We start from the raw sequence: 27,829 nt of genomic DNA on the forward strand, positions 1-27,829 counted from the left end.
TGCCCCACTGGCCCATGGGAGGGGGCTGGTGCCAACTGGTTAGCCAGGAGGTGGCCACTATCAGTCCTATCGCCGGCCACTGGCCGTGAATGCAACATGAATTGTAACCACAGGTCAGCTTCCTTCCTGTCCCATGGCAGGGATGTGTCATAGGCCGCCCTCATATGAAAAGCCTCATCGTAAGAGAGCCACGCCTACCCCATGAACTCCATATAGCCCCGGTAGATAATATCCAGATACTTGATCAGGACTGAACCACGCTGTGGTTGTTTTTGCATGAGCACCCCAATATATGTTAAGTAGGCAGGGAGCCAGTTAGCCCAAGTGTGCTCATTCCGGTGCCTCTTAGGCCTCTCTACTTACTTCTCATCTCCTTTCTCCCTGTCCCTTTTAAGTGGCTCCCTGTACAATAGGGAAAACAAGTCAATGTATTCCCCTTTCCAAATTTTGTCCCTAGTCGCCGGAAGCAAATGGAAGCCTAAAGGAGCAGAAGTCTCTCTGAATGGGATGGCCCCCTCTTTAATATGCCCTAGGGGGTCACTTGCCCCCTGGTAAACCGCAGCAACCCCCGATGAAGCAGTGGGCTGGGAGGAAATGGCTTCCTCAGCCGCAGTTCCTATTTGGGAAGATGTCCAAACTTGGTCGCAGGCCTCAAGCGATGGGGGTCGTTGGTACTGCATGTCGCCGGCCTCGACAGATGGAAGTGTTGCCTGGGTATCAGTCTCAGTTCCATGTGGAGGAGAGAAAGGCCACACCTGCCCAGGACTCCAATATGGGTACCCCCATGAGGGCCAGTCCCAAGCAGGACCTGGCCCTGGCGAGCCAGTCACTGTACACTCACCAGATTTACCCTCTGGCACAGTATCCCGAGACAACTGCTGAGTTGCATTCGCATGCCATTCCTGGGTGGGTGTCTCTCCAATCGACCTGCTGGGACCCGCCTCAAGGGCATCCAGACGAGTTAAAATTAAGTCCAATGTTGACTGGTTAGAACAATCTGAAGTTGGACCTGTGGCTGACTAGCACTAGATAAGGATGGAGCTGCTGTGGACTGGTTAGCCCAGATGAGGCTTGCGCTACTTGCTCAGGGGCACCCAGACTTCACGCCCTTTGAGCCTGCCCCCTAGTTTGCTTAGCTGGGGGCTTGCCTGCTGTAGCAGCAACCAGCTGAGTGGGTGGGGATTGTTGGGAGGAAGATCCCTCCAGGGCCTCGATATGAGCCAGGATAGTTGCCCGTGGCGGTTCGCCATCCCCTGCCCTGGAGACACCAGGAGGAAAAGACTCCCTGCCCAATCTGGGTGCCCTCCCTTTTCCCTTAGCCCCCCCTTGACCCTTTTTAGGTGGCATTAGTATTTATCAAAATTGAACGCTAAGAGACCAAACCTGAAGGCCAAACGACCTCTTTATAGTCAAGCCTAGACACTGATTAGCCAGGTGATGCCCAGAATCGGGCCTGTCAACCACCAGGCGAGACCCAGAATCAGGCCTGTCCACCAGCCCATAATAAGGCCTGAGTGTATGGGGGGGAATGCGCTCCTGTCTCCTCCCTCCATGGACCCGACCACCAGTCTCCTGCAAGGCCAAACGGCCTTCTTATGAAAAGCCCTGGGTGAGTGGGGGGGAATGCACACCCGCCTCCTCCCTCCCTGTGCCCGACCACCAGCCTCCCATTAAACACTGCTATTCTGGCAAGGCTGCACGGCATTCTTATGAAAAGCCCTGGTAAAGGGGGGGAAATGTGCGCTTTTATGAGTAAGAACTAAGAACGCAGTTGTGATGGGTATTGGAGATAATGCCAAATGGAGCACTTTGATTGCAGAGTTAGATGATAAGCTTCAAACCTTAAAATATCAATAGTAAATTCCTTTTCATTGCACACAAGATGTGAGCCAAAGTCTTAATATCGTTCAGCCTAACTGACCTTCTAGGACAACTTAAGAGTATGCATAGTGTCAAGATGCAGTTGGTAGTCTGGGTTATGTTTTCATAATATTTTAAAACCGGTTCCCAACATGGCACCCATGAGCACCAGTGTGCCTGCCAGTATCTTTTCTCAAAATGTCAAATGTGTCTAGTGGCCCCAAACGTTGGTGACTCCTGCTTTAAACAATCCCATTCCAAGGGTACAGAATAGATATCATACATTTTTTTCAAAAGAGCCATGTATAAAATATCTATTAAAATTGATATTTTGCTGGAATAGTGTGGGAAACCTAAGCAGTTCTTTTACATAATAGGAAAGCCATAGGTTATTGTTCGGTGGAGAGGGCCTGTAAAGCCCCCTACAAGATTTACAATTTATTTATTTATTATTTTATTTATACCCTGCCCTTCCTTCCAGCAGGAGCCCAGGGCAGCAAACACAAACACTAAAAACACTTTAAGACATCATAAAAAGACCTTAAAGTACATTAAAACAAAACAACGTTAAAAACATTTTTAAAAAACTTTAAAAACATGTTTTAAAAAAAGGTTAAAGATATTAAAAGACATATTAAAAGCAATTCTAACACAGATGCAGACTGGGATAGGTCTCAACTTAAAAGACTTGTTGGGAGAGGAAAGTCTTCAAAAGGCGCCAAAAAGATAGCGGAGATGGCACCTGCCTAATATTCAAGGGGAGGGAATTCCACAGGGTACGTGCCGCCACAAATGTTTGCAGCCAGAATAAAATGATATGGCTAGAAGAGGAAACTGGTTTTGTTGTTATTTAATCTGGGTCATCATTCAGATCAAAAAGAACAAGTCCAAATACAGAGTACAGAATGTGTGCGTGCGCGCACGCGCACACTGACACACATGTGCCTGCTTTTCTTCCTTGTGGTGTGCCTGTTCCATCAAGCAGAGAAAAGGGGAACTTCCATAAATCTCCCATACTACCTCGAAGAGGAGTGGAAAACACAACAATCAGAACACTCTGCCTGGTTGCTAAGCAACACTTCCACCTGTCCCCCTCTTGGCCAGTTGACTTTAACACTAACAGAATTAACTCTTAAATTACAAATGAACAATCCCTGCTGTTGCATTTCCAGCAAGAACTTGTATCCCTCTTTTTAACCATGAGATTCACTCCTTATCCTGATTAATGTACCTCAAAGTTACATTTGAGGTACATTTTTTCTTTGCTCTATCATACAGAGCCCTAATTTGTGGTGATGATGATCTCCATGTGTGGCTTGTGATGCACTTCTCCAACAAAGGAAAAAAGAAAGAACACAGCACTTCCCCTACTGACAAAATAAATAAATCTTTAATTAATTATTTTTTATTTAAAAATGTAAAATTCCTTCCGGGTTACAAAACAGTTTGTGAGACGTAACCCTGCAAGGTTCCCCCCCTTTCCCCCATGGCATCATGGTTTCTCCACCATTTCTTTATATTTTCTGGAAGTGGGATGTGTAATATAAAACTGATTCTGTTCACTCTCCCTCCTTGTGTTGCTCCTTTGACATTGCATCAAGCCAGCCATGATGAAATGTTTGGCAATATCCCAACTAAGTTGCCAGTGTTAGTCATTTCACAAGTGCACTTCGGTGTTTCCTTTGAATCGAGTCATTCACCTGCTGTGAGCCTGCCTACGAAATGAGAATGAATAATGCATTTTAGATTTGGTTCACATTAATATAGGTCTGAGGTATATTTAGTTTCACAAAAAGAAATGCTTTGATCTTGACAGCAGTGAATTTTAAATGTTTATCAGTGTACATTTTTCATGACTTCTGTGTGGCTGGAGTACACATTCATATTCATGTCTACACCACTATTTTCTTACCTGACAGCTATTGTATTGTATTATAAGTCCTTGTTTCAGAAGGATCATTTTTGTTCAATGCCTAAGAAAGTCTCAGTCTCTCTGTCCTCCCTCACTTTGATGTGCAGGTATTCTATTGTCCACAGCAAGTATTCAAAGAGATTGTTCAGCATCAATGCACACAATGGAACAATCAGTATAACTAAACCTCTGGACCGAGAGGTAGCGGCTTGGCACAACATAACCGTTGCAGCCACAGAATCAAGTGAGTAAGACTTTAAGGAACTCTGTGCTTGAAATATTGCATGCATTCATTGCAATTATCTTCAGGATATCCCTTCTTTCTGAACTGAGAATATATGCTACTTTCTCATGTTGCTTGTTACCTTATGTAGTATTATTAAAATGATGAGTTTGGCAGAAGCTAAATAATGTTTGAGCTCCTAAGTCTTGTACTCTTTCATAAAATATTATTTCATTTAAAAAGAAAAAAAAGAAATGTAACATAATGGAAACTATAACAGTTTTAAACTACACTGAAGCATATAAATTGCTCTCCTGGTACAAGATCTTATGTTAAATTAGACCCCGGTTAATTTCACAGCAGATTTTTTGACTGGTATGAAATTAGCCAGGGTTTAATTTAACACTAGTCAGAAACCTGTGTCTCAAATTAATTGTGAAAGCAGTGCCTTAATCAGCAAGACTTCCATACAGTTGCAATTAAATCTCAAAAGCGTCCCTTATATAGATCTCACCTGTCAGTTTTGTCTCAAAATCGAATGCAAATTGCCTCATTTGTGCTCTCACTTACAGGTCACCTTGCCTTTGGGAGGCAATTCCAAAAAAACAAAAATGCTTATATGTGAATCTGGAACACTGTGCCAAAATCTTAGTTTCCAGCAATAAAAACAGTAAATGAAAATCACAAGGGTACAATTTCAGATAACTTGAGATTGTTTCTTCAAAAAGATGACCAGTGGGCTTTTCATTATAAAGGATAATGGAGACAAAAATTAAATCGTATCAAAATAAAAATTACTTACAGCATGAAAAATCATACAGCATCTTTTTAAAAAAAAATATCCCAGTACATTTCCTGAATACAGCTATGTAGTATAGTCCTTGTTTTTCTCCACCTTGCAACAATCCAATAAATCATGTGAAAATTCTAATCTTCATTTTCTTTGTTCTTCTTTTAAAAAATAATTTTAAAAATTGTGATAATAAAGAAATATTCTTCATACAAGATCCTTAATAGTTGTCAAAAGTCCATATTATTCACCTCTATACATATTTCCCATCTTTTTCTAAAATCACAAATTCTTAGGGTGGAAAATTGCCATTTTTACAATGACTTGGATCCCTGTACATGAAAGGTTCAACACTGAACATCACATCAGAATAGATTTAGCTACAGGCTACTTTTATAATTAAATTTCCCAGTGCCTGTTGAAGAGGTAGGAGATATACAGTTATTTCCCTTTTTAATCTCCTTACAGTGAATTCCAACCCTCAGTTTTCTTTCTCAGCAAATTTACTGTATCTGAATACTCAGAGATATAATCCAGAGAATCCAGCTGCAGCACTGGGAGGCTGGTGAAGACCTGCCCTGGGAGTAATACTTGAGCATCTGAAATACTTGCTTACTCGCTCCCCTGGGTTGCTATCTCTTGAAACAGCTGAAGTCCCTGGTGAGTGCTGTAAGGACTGGGACCCCCTGCCCAACTCTGAATCCAGAGGGAGGCTTCATTCACTCTTGCAGCCTCTTGCATCAGCTCCTGGCTAGGTCAGGGAGCATAAAAGCCCAGTAGCCCTTGGGCAGTGAGTCTGCTGCCAGCAACATCAAAGGGGATCATCCCTTAGGGGGTCCCGAGGGTGAGGGCACTACCCCTTTCAATTTTATTTATTTATTTATTTTAACCAACCTAGAGGAGATTGTTAGTGGGGAGGGTATAAGATGCATGTGTGGTTCCTGTGCAGGGTGAGAACCTGTGTAGTTAACTGTGTGATAGGAGAAAGTTGTCAGATACCTTCAGAGTGACAGTCTACAATTGGCAAAACACTCGACCTCCCTGTGTGTGAGACGGGGGGAGGAGCAGAGCTTGGAAAAGTTACTCTTTTGAACTACAACTCCCATCAGCCCAATCTAGTGGCCATGCTGGCTGGGGCTGATGGGAGATGTAGTCTAAAAAAATATTTTTTCCAAGCCCTGGGAAGGAGTAGATGTGCCCTGTGTGAAAAATATTGGGTGGTGTAGTCCTAGTAATGCTGTTCCCAATTTTCTCAGAGGCGTACTGGGATAACTGTGGGCTGTTGTTTCTTTTTATGTGTTTAAGAGGAGTCTTGGGAAGGAGGGACATGGGTGATGCCACCCCAATTTCAGTGATCATGGGTAGAGGGAGATATAGATGTCATGGTAACCTCTTCTTCAGGCACTTGTACCCCAAACTGCATTACTGTTCCTAAGGACAATGGTTGCCTTTGTGAATAAGCAAGGCGTTATAAAAGAGCCTCCAATACCTTTCTTAGTATTATAGGAGAGACAACTTATTTTGAAGAAGAGCCAGCAAGAACAACCATGAATATTGCAACTCTATTTTATTTATCTATCCCTAATACAGAAAATACTTTCCCTAAAAATCATTAAAAGAGCATTGATCAGGTCTTACGATATAAGAGTATGTTTTACCGAGCCTGGGACTTGATCTCTTGGACGCAGCCAAGGTTTTGATCATGAGCAACCCTTACAATCAAGGGTACTTGTATTTATACCTATTTTATAATGTCATACATCTATAAATAAAATGCATAATTTTACTAAAATGAATCTCAGGTTACCACTAAACTTTACTCAGTGGTCCTTTAAATTCATTCAGGAAGACACCTCACTGAATGAGATGTTTAGCCTGCTGAACCATCAGAGCTCTTCAGGGTTGCATGGTGAAACAAAGCAATGTATGCCTTGCCTTACAACGAAACATATACTTCCCCTAAATTACTGTCTTATACTAACAATCCTGGATGTGTTCCTATTAAGCGATTATTGGATTTTAGGAGCATATCTTATACCATGAGCTGAAAAAGCTACTTGGATTTTCTTATATGATTTCTATTCTTTAAAATGCATCATCTGCCTCATAATATTGTGGCTAAGCGATTGATTGTCACTTCAAGTTCTACCTTGCATAGAGCTAGCATCCTGTTTTACCTCTGAGGGCTAAACTAAATGTTAACTCACTTCCTGGTACTTCTTACTGTGCTTTGAAGTGGTTTTTGGTACTTTGAGATAAAGAGGTCCACTGCTGTGTGTTGTGCCTCTCTATGTGTCTCATAACCACATTGATTGATCCAAAAGACCTTGCGATGTACTTTCAGAATCTTCCAAACCCTGTGTGAGTGTTTGGCAAAATTACAATGTCTATCCAGGTCTGCATTCGAGTGCGGCTAACAGGATTTTCATAAAGTGCTGGAGAGATTCTAGCCACTGTGGGCTTGTCCTCCCGTGACATAGCAATAAGGAGATGATGGGCTATCATGGAAGATGAGGGCAAGGCTATCTACCCCTTATTCTTCCTCCCACTCCTCCTATGATAGGTTCCTGGTTGCTCATCTGCTGTGCCCACTGGCCTGTCTGTGCTGTTGTTCAATGCCAGATCGGAACACAATAGGACCGCACTCATCCATGATTTGAAGTGCCAGTTTGGTGTGCGTTAACCAAGACTTGGGTGGGTGAGCAGGGAGGAGTTAACCTGACCCAACTCTGCCCACCCGGATACTTGATGCAACACCAGCACAGGCTGCAGGGGAGGGACAAGGGGTTTCTGTGGTCTACAGAACTTCCATCTCTGTCACCAGGAAACCACTCTGTCTGTGGCTGTGAAGTGATTGCACCTGGTGTCTCTTGTTTGTTGCTATGTGTCTTCAAGTTGGTTACAACTTATGGCGACCCTATGAATCAGTGACCTCCAAGAGCATCTGTCATGAACCACCCTGTTCAGAACTTGTAAGTTCAGGTCTGTGGCTTCCTTTATGGAATCAATACATTCCGTTTTTTTCCCAGCATTATTGTCTGTTCTAGTGAATCATGTCTTCTTATGATGTGTCCAAAGTATGATAACCTTAGTTTCATCATTTTAGCTTCTAGTTCTGGTTTAATTTGTTCTAAGACCCAGTTATTTGTCTTTTTCGCAGTGCATGGTATCTGCAAAGCTCTCCTCCAACAGCACATTTCAAATGAGTTGATTTTTCTCTTTAGTGTTCAGTGATGCATCTTTGCATTTGAGGCCCTTTTCTAGTTCTCTCAAAGCTGCCCTCCCCAGCTCTAGCCTTCTTCTGATTTCTTGACTATAGTCTCCATTTTGGTTAATGACTGTGCCGAGGTATTGATAATTCTTGAAAAGTTCAATGTCTTCATTGTCAACTTTACAGTTGCATAAATCTTCTGTTGTCATTACTTTAGTCCTTTTGACATTCAGCTGTAGTCCTGCTTTTGTGCTTTCCTCTTTAACTTTCATCATCATTTGTTTCAAATCATTACTGGTTTCTGCTAGTAGTATGGTATTCATCTGCACATCTTAAATTATTGTTTCTCCCTCCAGTTTCCACACCTCCTTCATCTTGGTCCAATTCCTCTTTCTGTATGATATGTTCTGCATACAGATTAAACAAATAGGGTGATAAAATGCATTCCTGTCTCGCACCCTTTCTGATTGGGAACCAGTCAGTTTCTCCATATTCTGTCCTTACAGTAGCCTCTTGTCCAGAGTATAGGTTGCACATCAGGACAATCAGATGCTGTGGCACTCCCATTTATTTTAAAGCATTCCATAGTTTTTCATGATCTACACAGTCAAAGGCTTTGCTGTAATGTATAAAGCACAGGGTGATTTCCTTCTGAAGTTCCTTGGTCTGTTCCATTATCCAACATATGTTTGCGATATGATCTCTGGTGCCTCTTCCCTTTCTAAATCCAGCTTGGACATCTGGCATTCTTGCTCCATATATGGTAAGAGCCTTTGTTTTACAATCTTGGGGATTACTTTACTTGCATGGGATATTAAGGCAATGGTGCAATAATTACTGCATTCCCTGGGATCCCTGTTCTTTGGAATTGGCATGTATATTGAATGCTTCCAGTCTGTGGGCCATTGTTTAGTTTTCCATATTTGTTGACAATTTTTTGTCAAAATTTTGACAGATTCAGTCTCAGTAGCTTGTAGCAATTCTATTGGTGTGCCATCTGTTCCTGGTGATTTGTTTCTTCCAAGTATTTTAAGAGCAGCTTTCACCTCACATTCTGAAATTTCTGATTCTTCATCATACTGTTCCTCCATGAATGAATCTGTCATCCTTGCATCTCTTTTATAAAGTTCTTCAGTGTATTGCTTCCATCTTCCTTTTATTTTATCTCAGACAGTCAGTGTGTTTCCTCTAGAGACCTTATCCTAGTCTGCTTCTGTACTGGAATTGCTTTTTAAGTTGTTTTTAAAGTTATTTTTTAAAGATGTTTTTAAGATATTTTGTTTTAATATGTTTTAATGTTTTTTGTTTAAAACTGTTTAAAAGTGAATTACACGTTTTTGTTGGCCACCCTGGGCTCCTTCTGGGAGGAAGGATGGAATATAAATTTAATAAATAGATAGATAAATGTCCAGTGTGCATATCATTTTCATTGATTGTTAACTGGAGAACTGGGGTTGAAATTAGTGAGCCTCTTAGTCATGTCCATTGTCTGAAACTATGCAGAAAAAATATACACCCATTTTATTATTATTTTGTTGTTTAGCTTGGAAGTGATAATTGTCACAATACTTTTCCCAATATTATAAAATCTATTACATGAAATGGATAATGTTGACATGTTTGTTCTCCAGAGGTTTCCCAAAAATACTGAATTCATTTCTCTAATGAATTAATTCTGTAAACCTTTCTTTCTTTTTCTTTCTGTTCCTTTTTGTGGTTTTTGGTTATTCTTTTGTTCATATCTCATTTCTTAATTACTCAACACACTGATTGACAGATGAAAAACATTGGTGCCCCATCTGCACTATATATTTAGAGCAGTATCATACCACTTTAAACAGTCATGACTTCCCCCAAAGAATCTTGGAGACTGTAGTTTGTTAAGAATGCTGAAAGTAGTTAGGAGACCCCTATTCTCCTCACAGAGCTACATTTTCCAGAATAGTTTAACCATCAATATCTCTTCCCAGGAAGCTCTAAAACTATAGCTCTGTGAGAGGAATAGTGTGGTCTCCTAACAACTCTCTGCATACTTAACAAACTACTGTTCCCAGGATTCTTTGGGGGAGGGCCATGACTTTTTAAAGTGATGTGATTCTGCATTAAATGTATGTTACAGATGAGGCCACAATGGTTTTTATGTAGATGGGCCTTGCGTCTGAGGTTCTGTAGGGAGATAATTTGTTTACAGAGTTTAATCTATCATGGCTCATTCACATATGCAATTTAACACTTGCAGTAATCAAATGAGGAACTAGCCTGAGTGAACCAGCCCCATGCTCTAGAACAGCCTTTCCCAACCTTTGGGTCCCCAGATGTTGCTGGACTACAACTCCCATCAGTCCCAGCCAACATGGCCAATGGTCAGGAATTATGGGAACTGTAGTTCAGCAACATCTGGGGACCCAAAGGTTGGAAAAGGCTGCTCTAGAATGTTCTACATGACTCATTCATATGCAGTTCAGGAATGCTCAGCAATTACTGCTATTGAAGACTGTATCAGCACAGTGGATAATGCTATACAAAAATACATTATTGTTATTTTCATTATTAGTTCATTGTAGGATTCAATAATATGTAATGCAATCATATGCATGGAACTTATTATTGAAATCAAAGCACAGCATTCCTCACAGAAGAGATTTTTAAAATCAGCAAGTCTGCTATAGCTGAACAAAGCATTTTAATACCAAAATTATATGCCAAACTACAGTGTCACACAACAGAGTATGAGCTGTCAATTTTGCCTTTTATTTATACTTATTTTTGTATCCTTTGGCTCAGGAAACCCGAAACAACTATCGAAAGTAAACGTTTATATCCATGTTCTTGATGTTAATGAATATGCACCAGAATTTTCAAATTACTATGAGACATATGTGTGTGAGAGTGCAAGATCTGGACAGGTAAGATTGAAAAGTCCTGTTGATCATCTTTTCTCCCTGATGAGATCTGCCAGTGCTCATCTTTTTTTGGTTGCCAGAAATTTTGTAAGACTTTCTTATTTGGAGAGGTATTCTGGGATGAATTTTGTTCCGTGGCAGCTGATTTTAGTGGTTTATCTATTTGTAGTACTTCGCCTTTCCCGTCCACACCAGGAGGTAAATGGAGAGTGAAGTTTTGCTTTGACCTCAGTCTTGTTGCATCTCCTCATCCGCATTCCTTTCTATTTCACTTTCATTATCACTGGGGATGTTTGTTGATTACTTCTTTGGATAATAATGGGGAAAACAGGATCATAATTGGCCATAGGGTCCAGGATTTTTCATCAGTGCTTAGCAGACCTCTGTAAGATAATGTATTACTCTTGACAGGTGTTTTATTCTTCACTGTTGGAACTGGAACTTTTATTCTGGCATGTATGCAAATTTCTGAAGAAAAAATGGAACTGGTGAAACTGCAAAAAAAAGAAGAGCACACTATCTGCATTGTCTTCTGTCTTTGCCTCATTCCCTGCCCTCTCAGTGCCAAACTCCTATAAAGCTTGTTTGTGTTGTTACTAAAATTTGCTTTCTCTCTATGTCTCTGTCCGCCGCGTCTTGCATTCCTTTCTTTTCTCCAAGCATAGTATTACTGTAGTTAAATTTGCAGGGGTCAAACATGTGGTTGCCATTCATAAACTGTGAGACTGAAATAAAATGTCAATGCTTTTTCATCAGATACAGTTGCTGATATCTGATGAATATCTAATGCCCATCAACATTGGCTACCATTACAAATTCTGTCACTGAATCAAAGAGCATCATAGACTACTCATTAGTTAGGTAGAGGAGGCTGAGTGTAATTTAGGGTTGCCAGGCTCAGGGCCTGAGAATGATTTTGTATCTTTAAGAGAAGAGAAAATTCAGCCAAGTGCAGGTTTTAAAGATACAGGCATTTTAAATATGCCAGGTCCAGCCTCCAAGACGTCTTCTGTATCTTTAAAAGTTTTGCAGGAGGGTGGGAGAATTTCACCTTGTGGTTTTTCTCAATATAGTGTTGCAAGAAAACCTGCATTTGGCTGAATTTTCTGTTCTCTTAAAGATATAGAATCATTCTCAGGCCCTGAGCCTGGCAACCCTAGCTGTAATTACTGAAATGGATCCTCCTATCCTCATATCTCCTGCTTATCATTCTCCCAAACTTAGAGCCTAACTACACTTGATGTTAAATGGGGTGCTTGCAATGACACCAGCATTTTTAAATTATTTATTCAATGTATATCCCACCCTTCCTCCTGAAGGAGCACATGTGTGGTGGTGGAGGAGGAGAAGGAGGAATTGGAATCAGGATTGAGACCATAGTACATGAAGAAAGGAGGTTTAGGCCTTTATATAGCAGTCCTGAGGGGGGGGAAATCCAATCTACAGGCCTAATCAGTGGTTTAAGATTTTAAGATGAGCCAGTCATTTTTATGATCATCTGCATTATTTTTAATGACATTCTATCTCTTTTGTAAATCTTGTTGTACACTGTCTTGGGATTTTGTACAAAGGGTGGTGAATAAATATTTTTTATTAAAGTTTTTTTAAAACAATAACATTTTTAAAAGGGGCCTCCTCCCCAGTCTCTCTCTCTCTCTCTCTCTCTCTCTCTCTGTGTGTGTGTGTGTGATGGTGTCCCTCTTTCTTTCTAGGAAGGGAGGGTTAAATATGGTTTTGATATTGATGTTGCTACAAGTAACACAATGCCACATGTAGTTAGCCCTTACCTGCCTCCAGCTTACATTGGCTCACCAGCTGTATCCAGACATACAGACCCTGCAACTTGGTAGATATTTTAAAAAAGGTTTAGAACTAAATATTAACAGTACGCTGTTAACGACCTCTCACTTAATGACCTCATATATTAATGTGAAGAGGAACAAGACAGTGGTATTGAAAGCTGATGCATAATGAGCAGGAATATGTATTGATCGCTCACTAAGGACATACTTAGTGTTACCTCCATAATACTAAAAGCAAATATTGTGGGGGTCCAAGAAACCAGCAACAATGCCATTCAGGTGCATTATAAATTGTAAGGTCATCATACAATAAATCATCATTGCCAGACAGGCAGCAGGTGGGCCAGTAAATTGCACTTTTTTAGCTGTCTAGAGCTCTGCTTTTTAAAAGGGTAGCATGTGTATGTTCAGTCATCTTCAGCTTCTTTCAAGCAAGTCTCACTAGTGCCTAAATAACATGCAACTGAGCCTTATAAACAGCCAGGACTAAGGCCTATTTCACATATACTTTTCCTGTCCAATTTTTGAAGAGAAGAAATTGTGTGAATTGGGTCTTCATAGGCTGTGCACTCACATGGAGGGCCTACTTCATATTGGAGATTAATTCCAAAAGCTAGGGGACAGGCTAAATCCATGCCTTCAACCTGGCCAGGGATCAGTGGCTGAGATTTCACAAACCTCTCTACACAGTTACCAAGGATGCTGCCAATATGGCTTACATCTGTTTGATCCAATGTAGGAGAGTTGCTTGTAAAATTCCCAACAAAAGCGCTTCCATCTATTTTCCAAGATTCTATAAAATATTAATATCTGAATTTAGCCAAATGATTGTTGTTGTTATTTAAATTTTTATCCCACCCTTCCTGGAGGAGCACAGAAGGATTTATTCTCTGGAAGTGTGTGTGTGTATCTTGAGACTATCATTTGAAAACATAACTTGGTTATAAAAACTAAATGTAAAAGAAGATTGATTTTCCCCTCACTCTATCCATCATGTTTACCAGACACTTTAAATGGATTTCCATTATACTTTTCATGTCAGTGCTCTGCATCTTCTACCAACACACACATCATCTGCACAATAGCTGTCTTTTTTCTTACACAAACCAAGTCCTGTGCACTTTTAGTGTTGGATTCAGTGCTCTGTAACACACTTCAAAACAGGCTGTGCATGAAAGGAATTCAATAAGAAAAAAGTCTTATCCTCTGATAGCCATCAGATGTAACAGAATAATATCAATAAACTGTGTGTTACATTTACATGAATCTATACTGCCTCTCTTCAGATTGGGCAATACAGTCAGACAAAACAGAAGCATTTTTTTAATTAGCTTTGCACTGTACTTTAACTGATTTATTATTCCCTGTCATTTCTATAGCACTTGAAGTGCAAAATAATGTCATTCACCCACACAATACACATGTATGCAGGAAAGAGTCCAGTTCATAAACTGTATGGGTTGCTAAGATTCTCATTTTATAGATGGGGAATTGAGGCTGTCTGAATGACTTGTCCAAAGTCTTGTGGAGCAGAAATGTGTATTTACATCTTTACAACACTCATTGAAATATAGAGAATTTTAATTTATAGGCTCCAATTACATTCATTGATGGCAAACTTGGATCTGCTGTAATCATGTCTAAAGTTGAGGAGAATGTGATTTCGAGCATTAAGGGGGGGAGGCACATGGAGGAGATGGGGTGAATTTTGTCTCACATACACTGTTTTGCTCTGTGCTTCCCCTTCGCAACTATTTTTTTCTCTCCAAGATCCATAGAACCTCTGGTACCCCACTACTCCACTGCAGCTGGGGTAAAAAGGGGGTGGTCTAAATTATCCCCTTCCTCCCCCCCCCTTTTAAACATTAATTTGGGCTAAGATTTGCTGCAACAAAACATGAATGTTTAGGATAAGGCCAACCAATTGCAATACAAATGAACATTTTTCATTTTTTTTATCATTAATTTTATTCAAATTTTCAAACACAAAACAAAACAAAACAAAAAAGAAACAGATTAAACAATAAAATAAAACGTTGACTTCCGATTTGTCGCAGATCAGTTATAGGTCTATGATATATAACAAACCTGTCTCTTAATATATTACAAAATCACTTTCCTCCAGTAGTTATCTTAATTAATCATCAAATCTCATTAACATCACTTTATTCTTTCCGCAAAAAGTCAAAGAGAGGTTTCCACTCCTTGAGAAATATATCCATCGATTTTTCTCCAAATAAACATGTCAATTAATCCATCTCATCAAGTCTGCTAGGTCCAGTAATTTCAATAGCCATTTTTCCATTATCAGTGTTAATTCCATCTTCCAACTTCCATCCTTGCACCCATAATAATCTTGCTGTCATAGTCATAGTCATATAGTAAGAGTCTGATGGGAATTTCCTTCATCACAAATATTTCCTTGCCGTCAATTCTGAATGTGTTGCTGAAATATTGTTGTAAAGTCATATCTCTGTTCCTCTTTTTTACGAAATGCACTAGCACATCTCTTGAGAGTTTTTCCATTGTCACATATCTGGAATTAATTCTATAAATTTTCTCTTTTTCAAGTTCCATCAAATCATTCCAGTCCAGAAATTCCATCGAAGCATTGATAACTTTATCTCTGATATCTTCATCAATTTCTCCAGGGACAACGCCGAATTCCAAACAGTAATCTTTATCTCCAGGATCCACAAACACCAAATATTTTTCCAGTTCCACACTTGATATATCTGTTCCAATCTCCAGGACTTGCATCCTCCCTTTAATTTTTGCCATAAAGTCCAAATCTTTTTCCAATTCCACATTTGATATATCTGATCCAATCTCCAGAATTTGCTCCTTCCCTTTAATTTCTTTTTCATCTTCTATTACTTGTCCATCTGCTCCTTTTCTCATATAATCCTTTATTTCTTTCAGCTCCTGTTTCACTTTACCAAATTCAGTTGCCATCTCTTGTCTACTCTGTCCCAGTTCTTGTTTCGTTATCTTAATCTCATCCATTATCTTCTGAAACATATCCAGAGGGGAAAACCCTTCCAGGGATACATCCAGGGTCTCTGCCACTTCTTTGATTGTCATTCTTAAAGCCGAAGAAAAAACCCTTCAAATTTCCAATATAGCCACAATTCCCAAGCAAAGAATAATTTGCTTCTTTTTCCAGCAATAAGGGAGTTAATATTCCAGGCCTGTTGACATCATCTGGCCAGCACAGTTCTTATCTCCCGCACGTCCAAGAATGCAAAACAAATTTGGTTCACAGCGCCGAACAATTAGTAACATACACAAACAGCAGATTCGCCTAAAGAAAGTAGTCCAAGAAAAAGTAGTCCCAGACATATATCAATCAAATAATCATCTAGATCAGATTTTCTCTTCGGGTAAGTTGCCCCTCATCCGTTTTAATCTTTATAGTTTCCAAATTCAGGCCAGCTTTTTGCCATAAAAAATAAGATAAGCTTTTTAAATTTTATTTCCTCCTCCTTAATTCCTTATATAAAAGAGAGAAGTGTAACTCACCCAGGTATCTTGATTTCTTGATTTCTTAAACAAATCTCTTTTACTGTAGTAATTTAAGCCAAATGATAAGATTAGACAGAAGAAAGCTCTCCCGTTGTGGATCGTTTAAAAGAAAAAATGTCTCGCTTTTTTCAGGCCAGCTTGCTGGAAGTCCTAACTCCATCCTCGGCTGCTAGGTATGCCTTCTTTTCCCAGGGAATTCCTGATCGATTCCAGCCACCGACAGCCTAACGAAGTTTCTGTGGATAATCTTTGGTTCACCCTTGCCTGGGAGAACATTTATACCAGTCAGAGTTCCCTTTTGACTGATTTTAAACTGAAAAAAGCTTCCTCTGAGACAGAGCTCATCTCAGAGGCAGCCACAGGCGGAGCAATCCTTCCAGGAAGTCCACAAATGTTGTTATGTGCCTTTAAGTCGATTTTGATTTATGGTGACTTCCCTTTGGATCTGGTAGAGAAGCATGGTGCCAAGAACTACGGGTTAATGACACTCTCAGCTCCCTTGCTATTTTCACATCTGAAACATTCCAAAGGCAAGCAGATCACCAGAATAAAGAGGGTTGCTTGCAGTTTGCAAACAAATCCCGCTGCTTTCAGTGGTGCTTACTTCCAAAAAAGTGTGCTAGAATGGCAGCAGTATATGAAGCAATATAAAAGGGGACCGACTTTACTTTCGATACTACAGAAGAATGAATCTGATTTCGTCAAAATTACTACAACCTGGTGCTGCATTGAGGTAGATCAAAATGTTCTGCTTCAATTGTATTTGTAGAAAAGTAAGTAAGCTGAGCATCTAAAATATTTCCTGTTCTGTATTATATGTAAAGCCAGAAAGTAGTCAGTCAGTCTCTCTCTCTCTCCCCCCCCTCCCTCCCCTAGAATTGGTAAAAGCCATACTCATCCAGCATTTGTTTTGGATAAATGGAAAATGTTCACTTTTTGATCCTTGATAGTTTATGATCCCTGATTGTCTAGGATTGCATATGCAATCTGTATAGTAAACATTGCTTATATTCTAAATGAGCTTCATTTTATTTATTTATTTAGTTAGTTAGTTTAATTTATATACTGCCCTAAGCCCAAAGGCTCTCTGGGCGGTGTACAAAAAGATAAAAACAAGCACAATATATAAATACAATAAATACAATAAATCAAAAAAACAAAACAAACAAACAATAACGAACCAAACAACATCCAAAATACGGAAATGCTGTTTAAAATACACTTTAAAATGCCTGGGAGTATAAAAAGGTTTTCACCTGGCGCCGAAAAGATAGTAGCGTCAGCGCCAGGTGCACCTCATCAGGGAGACTGTTCCACAGTTCGGGGGCCACTACTGAAAAGGCCCTGGTTCTAGTCATCACCCTCTGAGCCTCTCGATGGGATGGTACTCGGAGGAGGGCCTTAGATGTTGAGCGTAGTGTCCGGGTAGGTTCATATTGGGAGAGGCGTTCCACCAGGTATTGCAGTCCCATGCCATGTAGGGCTTTATAGGTCAAAACCAGCACTTTGAATCTAGCCCGGAAACAAATAGGAAGCCAGTGCAGACGGGCCACAACAGGTGTTATATGAGCAGACCTTCTGGTCCGCGTCAACAATCTGGCCGCTGCATTCTGGACTAGCTGTAGTTTCCGAACAGTCTTCAAGGGCAGCCCCACGTAGAGCGTGTTGCAGTAGTCCAATCTAGAAGTTACCAGAGCATGAACAACTGAAACGAGGTCGTCACTGTCCAGATAGGGACGTAGCTGGGCTACAAATCGAAGATGGTAAAAAGCATTCCGTGCCACCGAGGCCACCTGGGCCTCAAGAGACAGGGAAGGATCGAAAAGAACTCCCAAGCTACGAACCTGTTCCTTCAAGGGGAGTGTAACCCCATCAAGAACAGGATGAACATCCACCATCTGAGCAGAGAAGGCACTCACCAACAGCGTCTCAGTCTTGTCTGGATTGAGCTTCAGTCTGTTAGCTCCCATCCAGTCCATTATCGCAGTCAGGCAACGGTTTAGCACGTTAACAGCCTCACCTGAGGAGGATGAAAAGGAGAAATAGAGCTGCGTGTCATCAGCATACTGATGACAACGCAGCCTAAAACTCCTGATGACCGCACCCAGCGGCTTCATGTAGATGTTGAAAAGCATGGGGGACAGTACCGATCCCTGCGGGACTCCACAATGGAGAGTCCAGGTTGTCGAGTAATGTTCCCCAAGCACTACCTTCTGGTGTCGACCCACCAAGTAGGAGCGGAGCCACTGCCAAGCAGTACCCCCAACTCCCAACTCCGTGAGTCTTCCCAGAAGGATACCATGGTCGATGGTATCAAAAGCAGCTGAGAGATCAAGGAGAATCAACAGAGTCACACTCCCCCTGTCCCTCTCCCGACAAAGGTCATCATACAGGGCGACCAAGGCTGTTTCGGTGCCAAAACCGGGCCTAAAACCGGATTGAAATGGATCAAGATAATCAGTGTCATCCAAGAGCCCCTGGAGCTGGCCGGCAACCACCCATTCCAGTACCTTGCCCAAGAACGGAACATTTGCCACAGGTCTATAGTTGTTCAGGTTATCTGGGTCCAAAGAAGGTTTCTTCAGGAGCAGTCTCACTACCGCCTCTTTTAGGCAGTCAGGGACCACTCCCTCTCTCAAAGAGGCGTTTATTATCTCCTTGGCCCAGCCAGCGGTTCCGGTCCTGCCAGCTTTCACCAGCCAAGAGGGGCAAGGGTCCGGAACAGATGTGGTCGCCCGCACCAGTCCAAGGATCTTGTCAACGTTCTCAAGCTGTACAGACTGAAACTCATCCAATAAATAAGGACAAGACTGCATTCTGGATGCTTCGTTGGAACTCACTGTCATAACATTGGAGTCTAAGTCCCGGCGAATGCATGCGATCTTATCCTGGAAGTGCCTCGCGAACTCATCACAGCAGGCTACAGATGAATCCATAATATCCCGAGGGCCAGAATGTAAAAGCCCTCGTACAATTTTAAAGAGCTCCGCCGGGCGGGAGAGAGATGCCTTAATTGTGGCAGCAAAATATCTCTTTTTTGCTGCCCTCACCGCTACTATATACTGCTTAGAAGAAGCACTTACCAAAGCATAATTGCATTCGTCGGGAGTTCGCCTCCATCTGCACTCAAGCCTCCTCCTCTCTTGCTTCATCACTCTCAGCTCCACGGTATACCATGGGGCTGTATGAGCTCTACATAGCAGGGGGCGCATGGGAGCGATCGTGTCAACCGCCCGGGTCAGCTCCATATTCCACAATCCAACCAGGGCTTCAACAGGAGCGCCAGTCTTCTCAGTCGGAAAATCCCTCAGAGCCCTTTGGAAACCCTCAGGATCCATTAGTCTCCGGGGACGGACCAATTTAATAGGTCCCCCACCCTTGCAGAGGGAAAGGGTCGCTGTGAGCCTAAACTTCAGCAAGCGGTGATCTGTCCATGACAATGGGGTAGATGACAAATCCCCAACCACCAGATCACCATCTCCATGCCCAGTGGCGAAGATCAAATCAAGAGTATGTCCCGACACATGCGTTGGGCCGGTAACAACCTGAGACAGCCCCATGGTTGTCATGGAGGCCATGAAGTCCTGAGCCACCCCAGATAAAGCAGTCTCAGCATGGACGTTGAAGTCCCCGAGTACCAAAAGTCTAGGGGACTGCAACAGTACCTCCGAGACTATCTCTGTCAGCTCAGTTAGGGAATTTGTTGGGCAGCAGGGCGGGCGGTAAACCAGCAAAATTCCCAGTCTGTCTCTCTGGCCCAACACAAGGTGGAGACACTCTAAACCAGTCGTCACCTGGACAGGGTGCTTGGTGAGTGAGAAAGAACTCCTGTAGACCACAGCAACCCCACCTCCCCGTCCTTCGGTTCTACCATGATGCTGAACCGCATACCCAGGTGGGCAGAGCTGGGAAACAGCAACGCCTCCCTGATCGCCCACCCAGGTCTCAGTTATACACACCAGGTCGGCAGCCTCGTCCACAATTAAATCATGGACAAGGGAGATCTTATGGTGAACCGACCTGGCGTTTAACAACAGCACATGGAGATCCAAAGGCTGACTGATAGAACAACCATCAGTCCTGGGGATGTGAGGAGAACCGGAACATTTGTCTTTGGTGATGTCAGCAAACAACCCAGTCCGATTATCTAGATCGTATTGTGACATCTCCACATCAAACACATGATTCCAATTGGCTTGGGTTCACTTGCACTAGGATGAAATAGAAGAGGGAAAAAATGGACAGCAAATAAGCTGTAAAGTGGAACAGTGAGGTGAACTTCAGTGATCAGCCATGGAAAGGGGGGTTGTTCCTCAAACCACTACTTTCAAGCTGACAGAGAAACCTGGGGAACATCAGGAAGCTTCAGTTGGTCAGAGTTCAGCAACAAGGAAACTTGTAGGAGAGTCTGCTTTGTGTTGAATCGTGGCATCCTGATCATATTACACCTATTTTGTACCTGTTATGTTTCCTATCTATCCTCTTATGGAGTCAATTCAAGGTGTTGATACTGACCTTGAAAGACCTAAATGGCTTGGAATCAGCTGAAGAACCATCTACACTCATACTACATGTACCAGCCCAAATTTGACTATCAGCACCTGTTGCCTGGTTACTAGTGAAAGTGGTTAGGTTAGTGAATATAATGGACATACCCTTTTCCATGGCAGCCCTGTATCCCTGGAATGTCCTCCCCAGGGAATTGTGTATGGCCATTTTCTGTTGGCCTTACAGGGTTTTCTTAATTTTTTTTTAAAAAAATTCCAGTCTACATTTGGATGATTTTGTGTCTACTGTATTGCTCTATCAGATGCAGTGTTTTAATCATTTTTACTGATATTTCATATCTCAAATTTTATTGATTTTTTGTACCACCTTGGGGAGAGTATGCAGTGTGGGCAGGAAATCTATGAAATAGTATAAATAAATAAATAATTTGGTGCATCCTTCCTGGTATAGTAATAATGTCACCCTTGTAGACACTATCCTTGCTTTACAAGAATATTTTTGCTGAGGACAAGGCAATGTAGTTTCCTATACCTTTCTGAATTAATACTGTGCTCTCTAATACATATTTATTCTGGCACAAACACCTGCAATTTGAGGATCATCTATGAACTGACTTTGATGTGCCAATTTACTTGACCATTTACGTATTAGCTTGTAAAGTGGGTGAATGTGTATTTTGCACTTTGAGACAGAGATAACAAGGCAACACATATTTACCCAGCACTTAGCATAAAATAAAATAGTCAGCAATTACAGTAAAAGTGAAGGCTATTTACTTGATATTAGTTGTCTATAAAAGAGAGCTAATGTCTTTAAGAATAACAGCCTGAACATCTTTCGAGCCAGATTTTTTTTTAACATAAAAAGTATGGAAACATTCTGATAAAACAATATTGGTAATGTAGTGAATCTTAAATGCAAATAATAATAATAATACAAATATTAATAGGTGAAAAGTGTTGGAAAACTTCAGACTAGTATTATTTACATGCTCGTCTGGAGCATGAAAAATGAATTTTTGTTTCTGAATTTTGAAATGCAATTGGGAAGGTAGTCTTTCACTGACCTCCTTCATCTCTTAGGATGAGATTTAATATAACTTTCAATATTTTAGAAAGCATACTTTGCAGTTTAAACATTATTATTCACAAGTGGAACCCGCAACAATATATTGCAGTATTGAGTGCTAGAATTCAGACTTCCAGGCACCCAGTCAACATACCTTCTTTCAGAATACTCCATTCCATTCCTCTTCCGTTTCATATTCCAATTTTTCCTTAACAGTCATTCATTGTATTGAGCATGCTCACTCCTCATTGGGGTATTTTGGGGATTTCCCCACTAACATCTTTGGGTTTTTCTAAAGAGTTTTTTTCCCCGTATTTGCCCAAACCTTGGAATTCCCCCAATTCTAATTGCCTCCTTCTTATTTCTGGATGGTGCAGTATTGGCTACATAAAGAACATTGAGAACGAGTTTGCTAACACTATGTAGGATTTATCAGAAGACAACAAACCATTTTTGACCAATACAAAGGGTCATGTGTGAGGGAGGGCTGTATGGCTGCTAGTCAAGCTCTTCCATCCCATGTCAATGTGCTCTCTAGCCATGTCCCCAGTGGCTGCTCATTTAGCTTTAGTGCAAAAGGGACCATACATAGGTACACTAGTTCTCACGAAAGGCTCTTCCACAATTTTAGGTATCCTTAATAGCCACAGTTCATCCCAAGTGTGTGGAAGCTGTATACATCTAAGGCCTGGATTATTTATTTATTTATTTATTTTGTATGACAACTTACTGCTTGCAAGCCACCTTGAGAATTTAATTTATGTTGTACCCCAGTCTCATATCAGTTCTGAAAGAGGTTTTGCTATCAAAAGAATTTATCCTGTAAATAGTAAAATGGCAGAGCATGCTTCAATTATCCTGTTGGGTGAACCCCTGGGCCACAGTATATGATTTATGTTATTTATTGATTTTATATCCCGCTCTTCCTCCCAAAGAAACCCAGGGCAGCAAACACTTCTGTGATTTTTTTTAAAAAAAATACAATTAAAAATAAGATAAAAACTTATTTAAAACATTTAATGACTACAAACAATAAAATATCTAAAACAAATTGTAGAACAGATGGTATCTGATAGTTGGTTGTGACAATATGTTGGCAGCCAGCTTGTATATAAAAAAACTCTGATATGGGAGTCATTAATAGAGATGGACAGTTCATTCCATTTCTGATCTATATTAGTTTCACATGTGTTCATTCAATATTCTGTTCTATCTCTTTCTGAATAAATCTATTTTTATAAATCTATCTGAACAAACTATTTTTTATTTAAAATGTGCAAAAATGATCGTATTATTTAGCAATATATATATTTTTGTGCACATTTTACTCTAAACATGCATTTTTGTATGCATTTTAACCTAAATTACATTTTTATGCATATTTTAGTATTTTTTTGAGCTAAGCATAAACAATTGTGGTTTTCATCTGAGTATTAGTCTGTGAATAAAGTAGAAATCCTGAAGTAAAATGAAATCCTCAGACATTCCAAACCATCCGTTAATAGAAAAATGATGCATGTTTGAAGGATACATGTAACACTATTTTATGCAAGGAGACAACTCATACAAGCAAGTTTTTTTCAGTGAAAATCAGCCACTGACAAATTGCCCTCACACCTGCAAAGAAGACCTATGAGACATGATGTTGGATTAAACGTTAGATTTATTCAAATATAACAGCTCATCAATCTGTAATTAAATAACCCCAGTTAACCAAGTTAGAAACAACGGGCAGGTGAGGAATTCAGCTAATTCTGTTAGGGAAGCATCTCTCCAGATCTCTGGGCATGTGCTCCAGGCAGTCACTGTGGCTACCCAGCTAAGGATGGGGAATAACTCACTCTCTCTTGCTACATGACCCTCGGGTGTGGATCCCTCATGCGTACCCTGGCCCCACTGTAGTCACATTCACACCCATGAGCATGACAGTCCACAAGGGGCAGCCCCCAGTTCCTCCCAGACCTGAAGGCCTGGCAGATCCCTGAAGGATGTCTTTACCCAATAATGCTTCAGTATACCTAAATATTTCCCCAAGTTCCTCACCTGCCCAGACTCGATGCAAGCAACCACACCTCTCCCTAAAGTCAAACAAATTAAACCCGACATGGTGAAGTAGGCAAAACGTGAAGGGCCCCAACAGTACAGGGCCCAACTAAAAAATGCCTGCTTGACCCCTTTAGTGATGATCGGCATTGCCCACACTGCATGTAGGGAGGGAGGGCACAAAAAGATGTGAAGGAGGGGGATTAAAAGGCGGGATAGTCTTTTAAACCTTGCTCAATCCCCCTCTGATTGTGCCCCTCCCCTCTTACCCCTCCCTTTGGAAGTAACTCTCCCAAATCATCTTTGCCACAGGGAGGGAGGGGGCAAACCCTGCCCACATAATAGTGGGAACATTATCGTCAAAACAGACCCTGGAAGAGACAGAAAGAAAAAGAGACCAAAGCCCTCTACACATAATTCACCCTAGCCATGCAAAACCAAAAAGTATTTAGGGAGCTGGAGGCAGATGTACAAACCCTGCCCATACCATACCCTCCCCGCTGCACAATTTTTGACCTCACATAATCTGACTCAATGCTTGACAAGGGTTCAAGTTCCTGTTGCCATAAAGCAGAGCTTCTCTTCCAGCTTCAGAACTTTATTTGCTATGACAGCTACTGATTTTCTCTTTACTTTGGGCTTCCATGCTGAGATCTGAAGTTACCATAATGCATCTCTGTGCAGGAGGTGAAAGTGAGAGAGGAAGGAGAAAACGGAGCTGCTTACAGGGTGAGCTGAATAGCAAAGGGTGATTACTCACTCACCTGAAAATGTGTGTGCAAGGCTGGATAAGGGTTTTTCCTTTCTTTCTTTTGTTTGTATCTCCCTTGCTCCTCCCCTTCTAGCAGCTAGAGAAGTTTTGTAGAGATAACAATGGAAGGAGAGAAAAAATAGGATGACTCATCTGAAATGGAGGAAAGATTATGGATTGAGAAGAAATTCAGTTCAGTTTGTATTTTAATATGAATCTACCTAATTCACACTTCCTGAAACAATATGCAAACTCAAACGCAACTATCCTTCAAAATTCACACTTCCCCAAATTTTGTGATGCAGTTCTCCAACCAGAAAATGTGTACAAAAATGTGTCTATTAGGGGAAATTGTGCACAAAAACTGCATCTATTTGTGAAAACCTACATTGCATAAACGTGTATATTAGGAGAAATGCACTCTAAAATGCTGATGAATTTTCATAAGGAACTTTTTTAAAAAAAAATAAATTTGCAAACTGATGTGGAAATGTGGAGAACTTAACCCAAGTTTAGAAAAAAATAAAAATTGGAGAGAAAGTGTTGTTGACAGATTCATCCATCCCTAGCCAGAGGCAAGCATTTCAAGGCCCTCTATTTGTATTAACCAGACTTCAAGCTATAAACATTTGGTTTGCCTTCAAGGTTCTTAAAAGGCAGAGCTACTTTCCATCCAAGAGTTGACCTAAGACATTTTGCTGCTGCCTTGCAGAGCAATAACTGCCCCTATCCCCAAGTCAAGGTACAGAGTACCCAAAGCCAGTCAAGTTACTTTGACAATGGATGCAAAAATAAATACATAAATACATCCCACAAACACCTCCTCTCCCTCCAAGGCAGTAAAAATGCAATAATGATAAATGAAACAGCCAACAGTTTGCTCCCCATTCATGACACTCAAAATCAGCTGCCTGTGACAGCTGCCTAACTCTGTCTAATGGTAGGGCTGACCCTGCTCTAAACCCTACTCTAACCAATTTTCTTTGTAAGCAATTACAAAGCAAGCTACACAGTTAGTAGTCTTCCCCACTGACTTGTAGATTATTACAGTCTTCAGATTAATGAGCCTTGATATAACACAATTCTTGGCAATTAGATTTCAGCACAATCAATAAATCAACTGATGCAAGCTTTCCAAAACAACATCCAGCTATGATACATTTACTTTAACATAATGAAGGCATATTAGACCCCAATCCAGAAACAATCAGAGCAATATTTTTGTTTTGTTGGTTTGGTTTTTTTAAAAAAAAGAAACTATGGTTTAGCTAGTGTTCTGTTACGATCAGTTAATTTAGGGCCCAAGTAGATATGAGATCCACAATTGGGATCCATAACTGGGGAAACAATATGGATCAGGAATTTGGTGTTCGGTAATGGAGGAGTAACCCTTTCCCCATGCAATTTCCCTAAGCCTGAATAATCCCTATCACCACCACCATTTTTTATTATTTATTTAGCATCATCCATATTGCTATTTCCAGGGAGTGGGTGGGTATAACGTAGATAGTAATGCCTGTCTTCTGTTCCCCTCTTTGCCTAAACACATCATCAAGAAATGGGATATTAGTCAGGCAAATGATTCAGGGAGATCTATCACAGGTTCCTGGCATCTGTTTTTTGCTAAACTGAGAGGGGAAGACATTGGGGGATCTGATCAACAATATCCCCCATCATTTACTGTATAGCTTGGTTCTTAGATGCCAACAAGCCTAGAAGATTGCAACAACAAAAGTTATACTTTAAAATCTAGCTGTCTGGATAATTTCTCTACCCTTTGATTCAGCCGGATCAGAAATGATGATGATGATATAGTGAGCTTGTTCTCTGCAAAGAGTCAATACACTTTTTAAATGAATGGAATTACATAAGGTGCACAGATATGATAAATTTGGATCTTTCCATCACTTAGAGAATCATTTAAGAAAAAGAAAGTCTCATACAGCTGCATTAATATGCTACCAAAGCTTCCTATGGCTGCATGGGTGTGTTGTTATTTTATTGTTTTGTTTTTATAGTATGATTTTTTTAAAAAAACATTGTAAGTCACTTGGAGACCTTTGGATATCAAGCGACTAATAATAATAATAATAATAATTATTATTATTATTATCATCATCATCATCATCATTTCTGGCCATTTAATTACAGAATATAATTATATGTTACCTATTTTTTCATCCATATAATACTATGAAGAAACAAGTTCGAATGCTGCCAAGAACAGGATAGCTCCTTCCTCGCCAGTATGTGATTCTAGAAAGCTGGATCCATGTTTCTCAGTGCGGCTAGCCAGAGAAGTTGATTAAATGGTAACATAAAAAGAAAGAAAGATAAAAGGCCAAGAACTTGAGCCAAAGATAAAATCATCGGCAGCTGTCTACTTCATGATTATCTGCTAGTGTAAAAAGTTATAATACTGGATATTTTCTTATTTATCTATTTGTTAAAAATGTGGAAAACCTAGCTAAAATGTGCCTGCGCTCTTAAACGTATTTAATGGTAAGTTAGTTCTGTTGAACATATCCAAAGGCAAATTTCTGGATTAATAGTTAGGATCGCACTACTACAATGACTTCACATCTGAGGCTTAAATTTGCCATTGAGATTCTCTTGTGCTGTTTATGTAAAAAAACAACTATGCTCTTGTGAAAGAGAAGAGAAAGCCATTTGAAAGGTGAATGACCACTCTGGCCAATGCAGGCCTTCCATCTGTATTGCTAATCTTACTGAACCAAGAACCATTTGAAATACTGAGTATGAAAATAAATAGTGGTAAAAATCTGAAATTATAGGTCAATGTTTTGGCAATTGGCTTGGCTAAGCATCTGGCATTTTGCCACCTCTGATTATTAATTGGAGAGGAAATTAGGTTCATCTTCATTCCACTGATTCCAGCAGTACCTACACATGGAATAAGACCAGAAGGGTTAGAACAACCTTTTCATTTCCACCACAGTAGGGATGGAGGAGGAATTTGGTTCAGTTAGGATTGTAATGAGAAGCTACCTAATCCACACTTTCTGAAACAACAAGCAAACCAAAACACAACTATTCTTCAAAATTTGCACTTCTCCAAATTTTGTGAAGCAGTTTTCCAAATAATGTACAAACAATGTACAAATAATATGTACAAAATGTATATATTAGGGGAGATTTTCCCATAAAAACCATATATTAGTGAAAATAACACATAAAATGCATTAGCAAAAATTAGTTGCAAAAATGTCTA

The 27,829-nt window shown here is 40.5% G+C and overlaps 1 protein-coding gene across 1 annotated transcript in view; it reads left to right on the forward strand.

The window, feature by feature from the left end:
* Positions 1–27,829, forward strand: part of LOC133375583 (cadherin-19-like) — a 219,632-nt gene that overhangs the window by 98,442 nt on the left and 93,361 nt on the right. The window contains exons 8-9 of the mRNA XM_061607330.1: positions 3,880–4,016; positions 10,781–10,902. Coding sequence (XP_061463314.1) covers positions 3,880–4,016; positions 10,781–10,902 — 259 coding nt within the window. The remainder of the gene's footprint in view (positions 1–3,879; positions 4,017–10,780; positions 10,903–27,829) is intronic.

This window comes from Rhineura floridana, chromosome 1 (assembly GCF_030035675.1).
Source record: "Rhineura floridana isolate rRhiFlo1 chromosome 1, rRhiFlo1.hap2, whole genome shotgun sequence".
NCBI classification, from domain to species: Eukaryota; Metazoa; Chordata; class Lepidosauria; order Squamata; family Rhineuridae; genus Rhineura; species Rhineura floridana.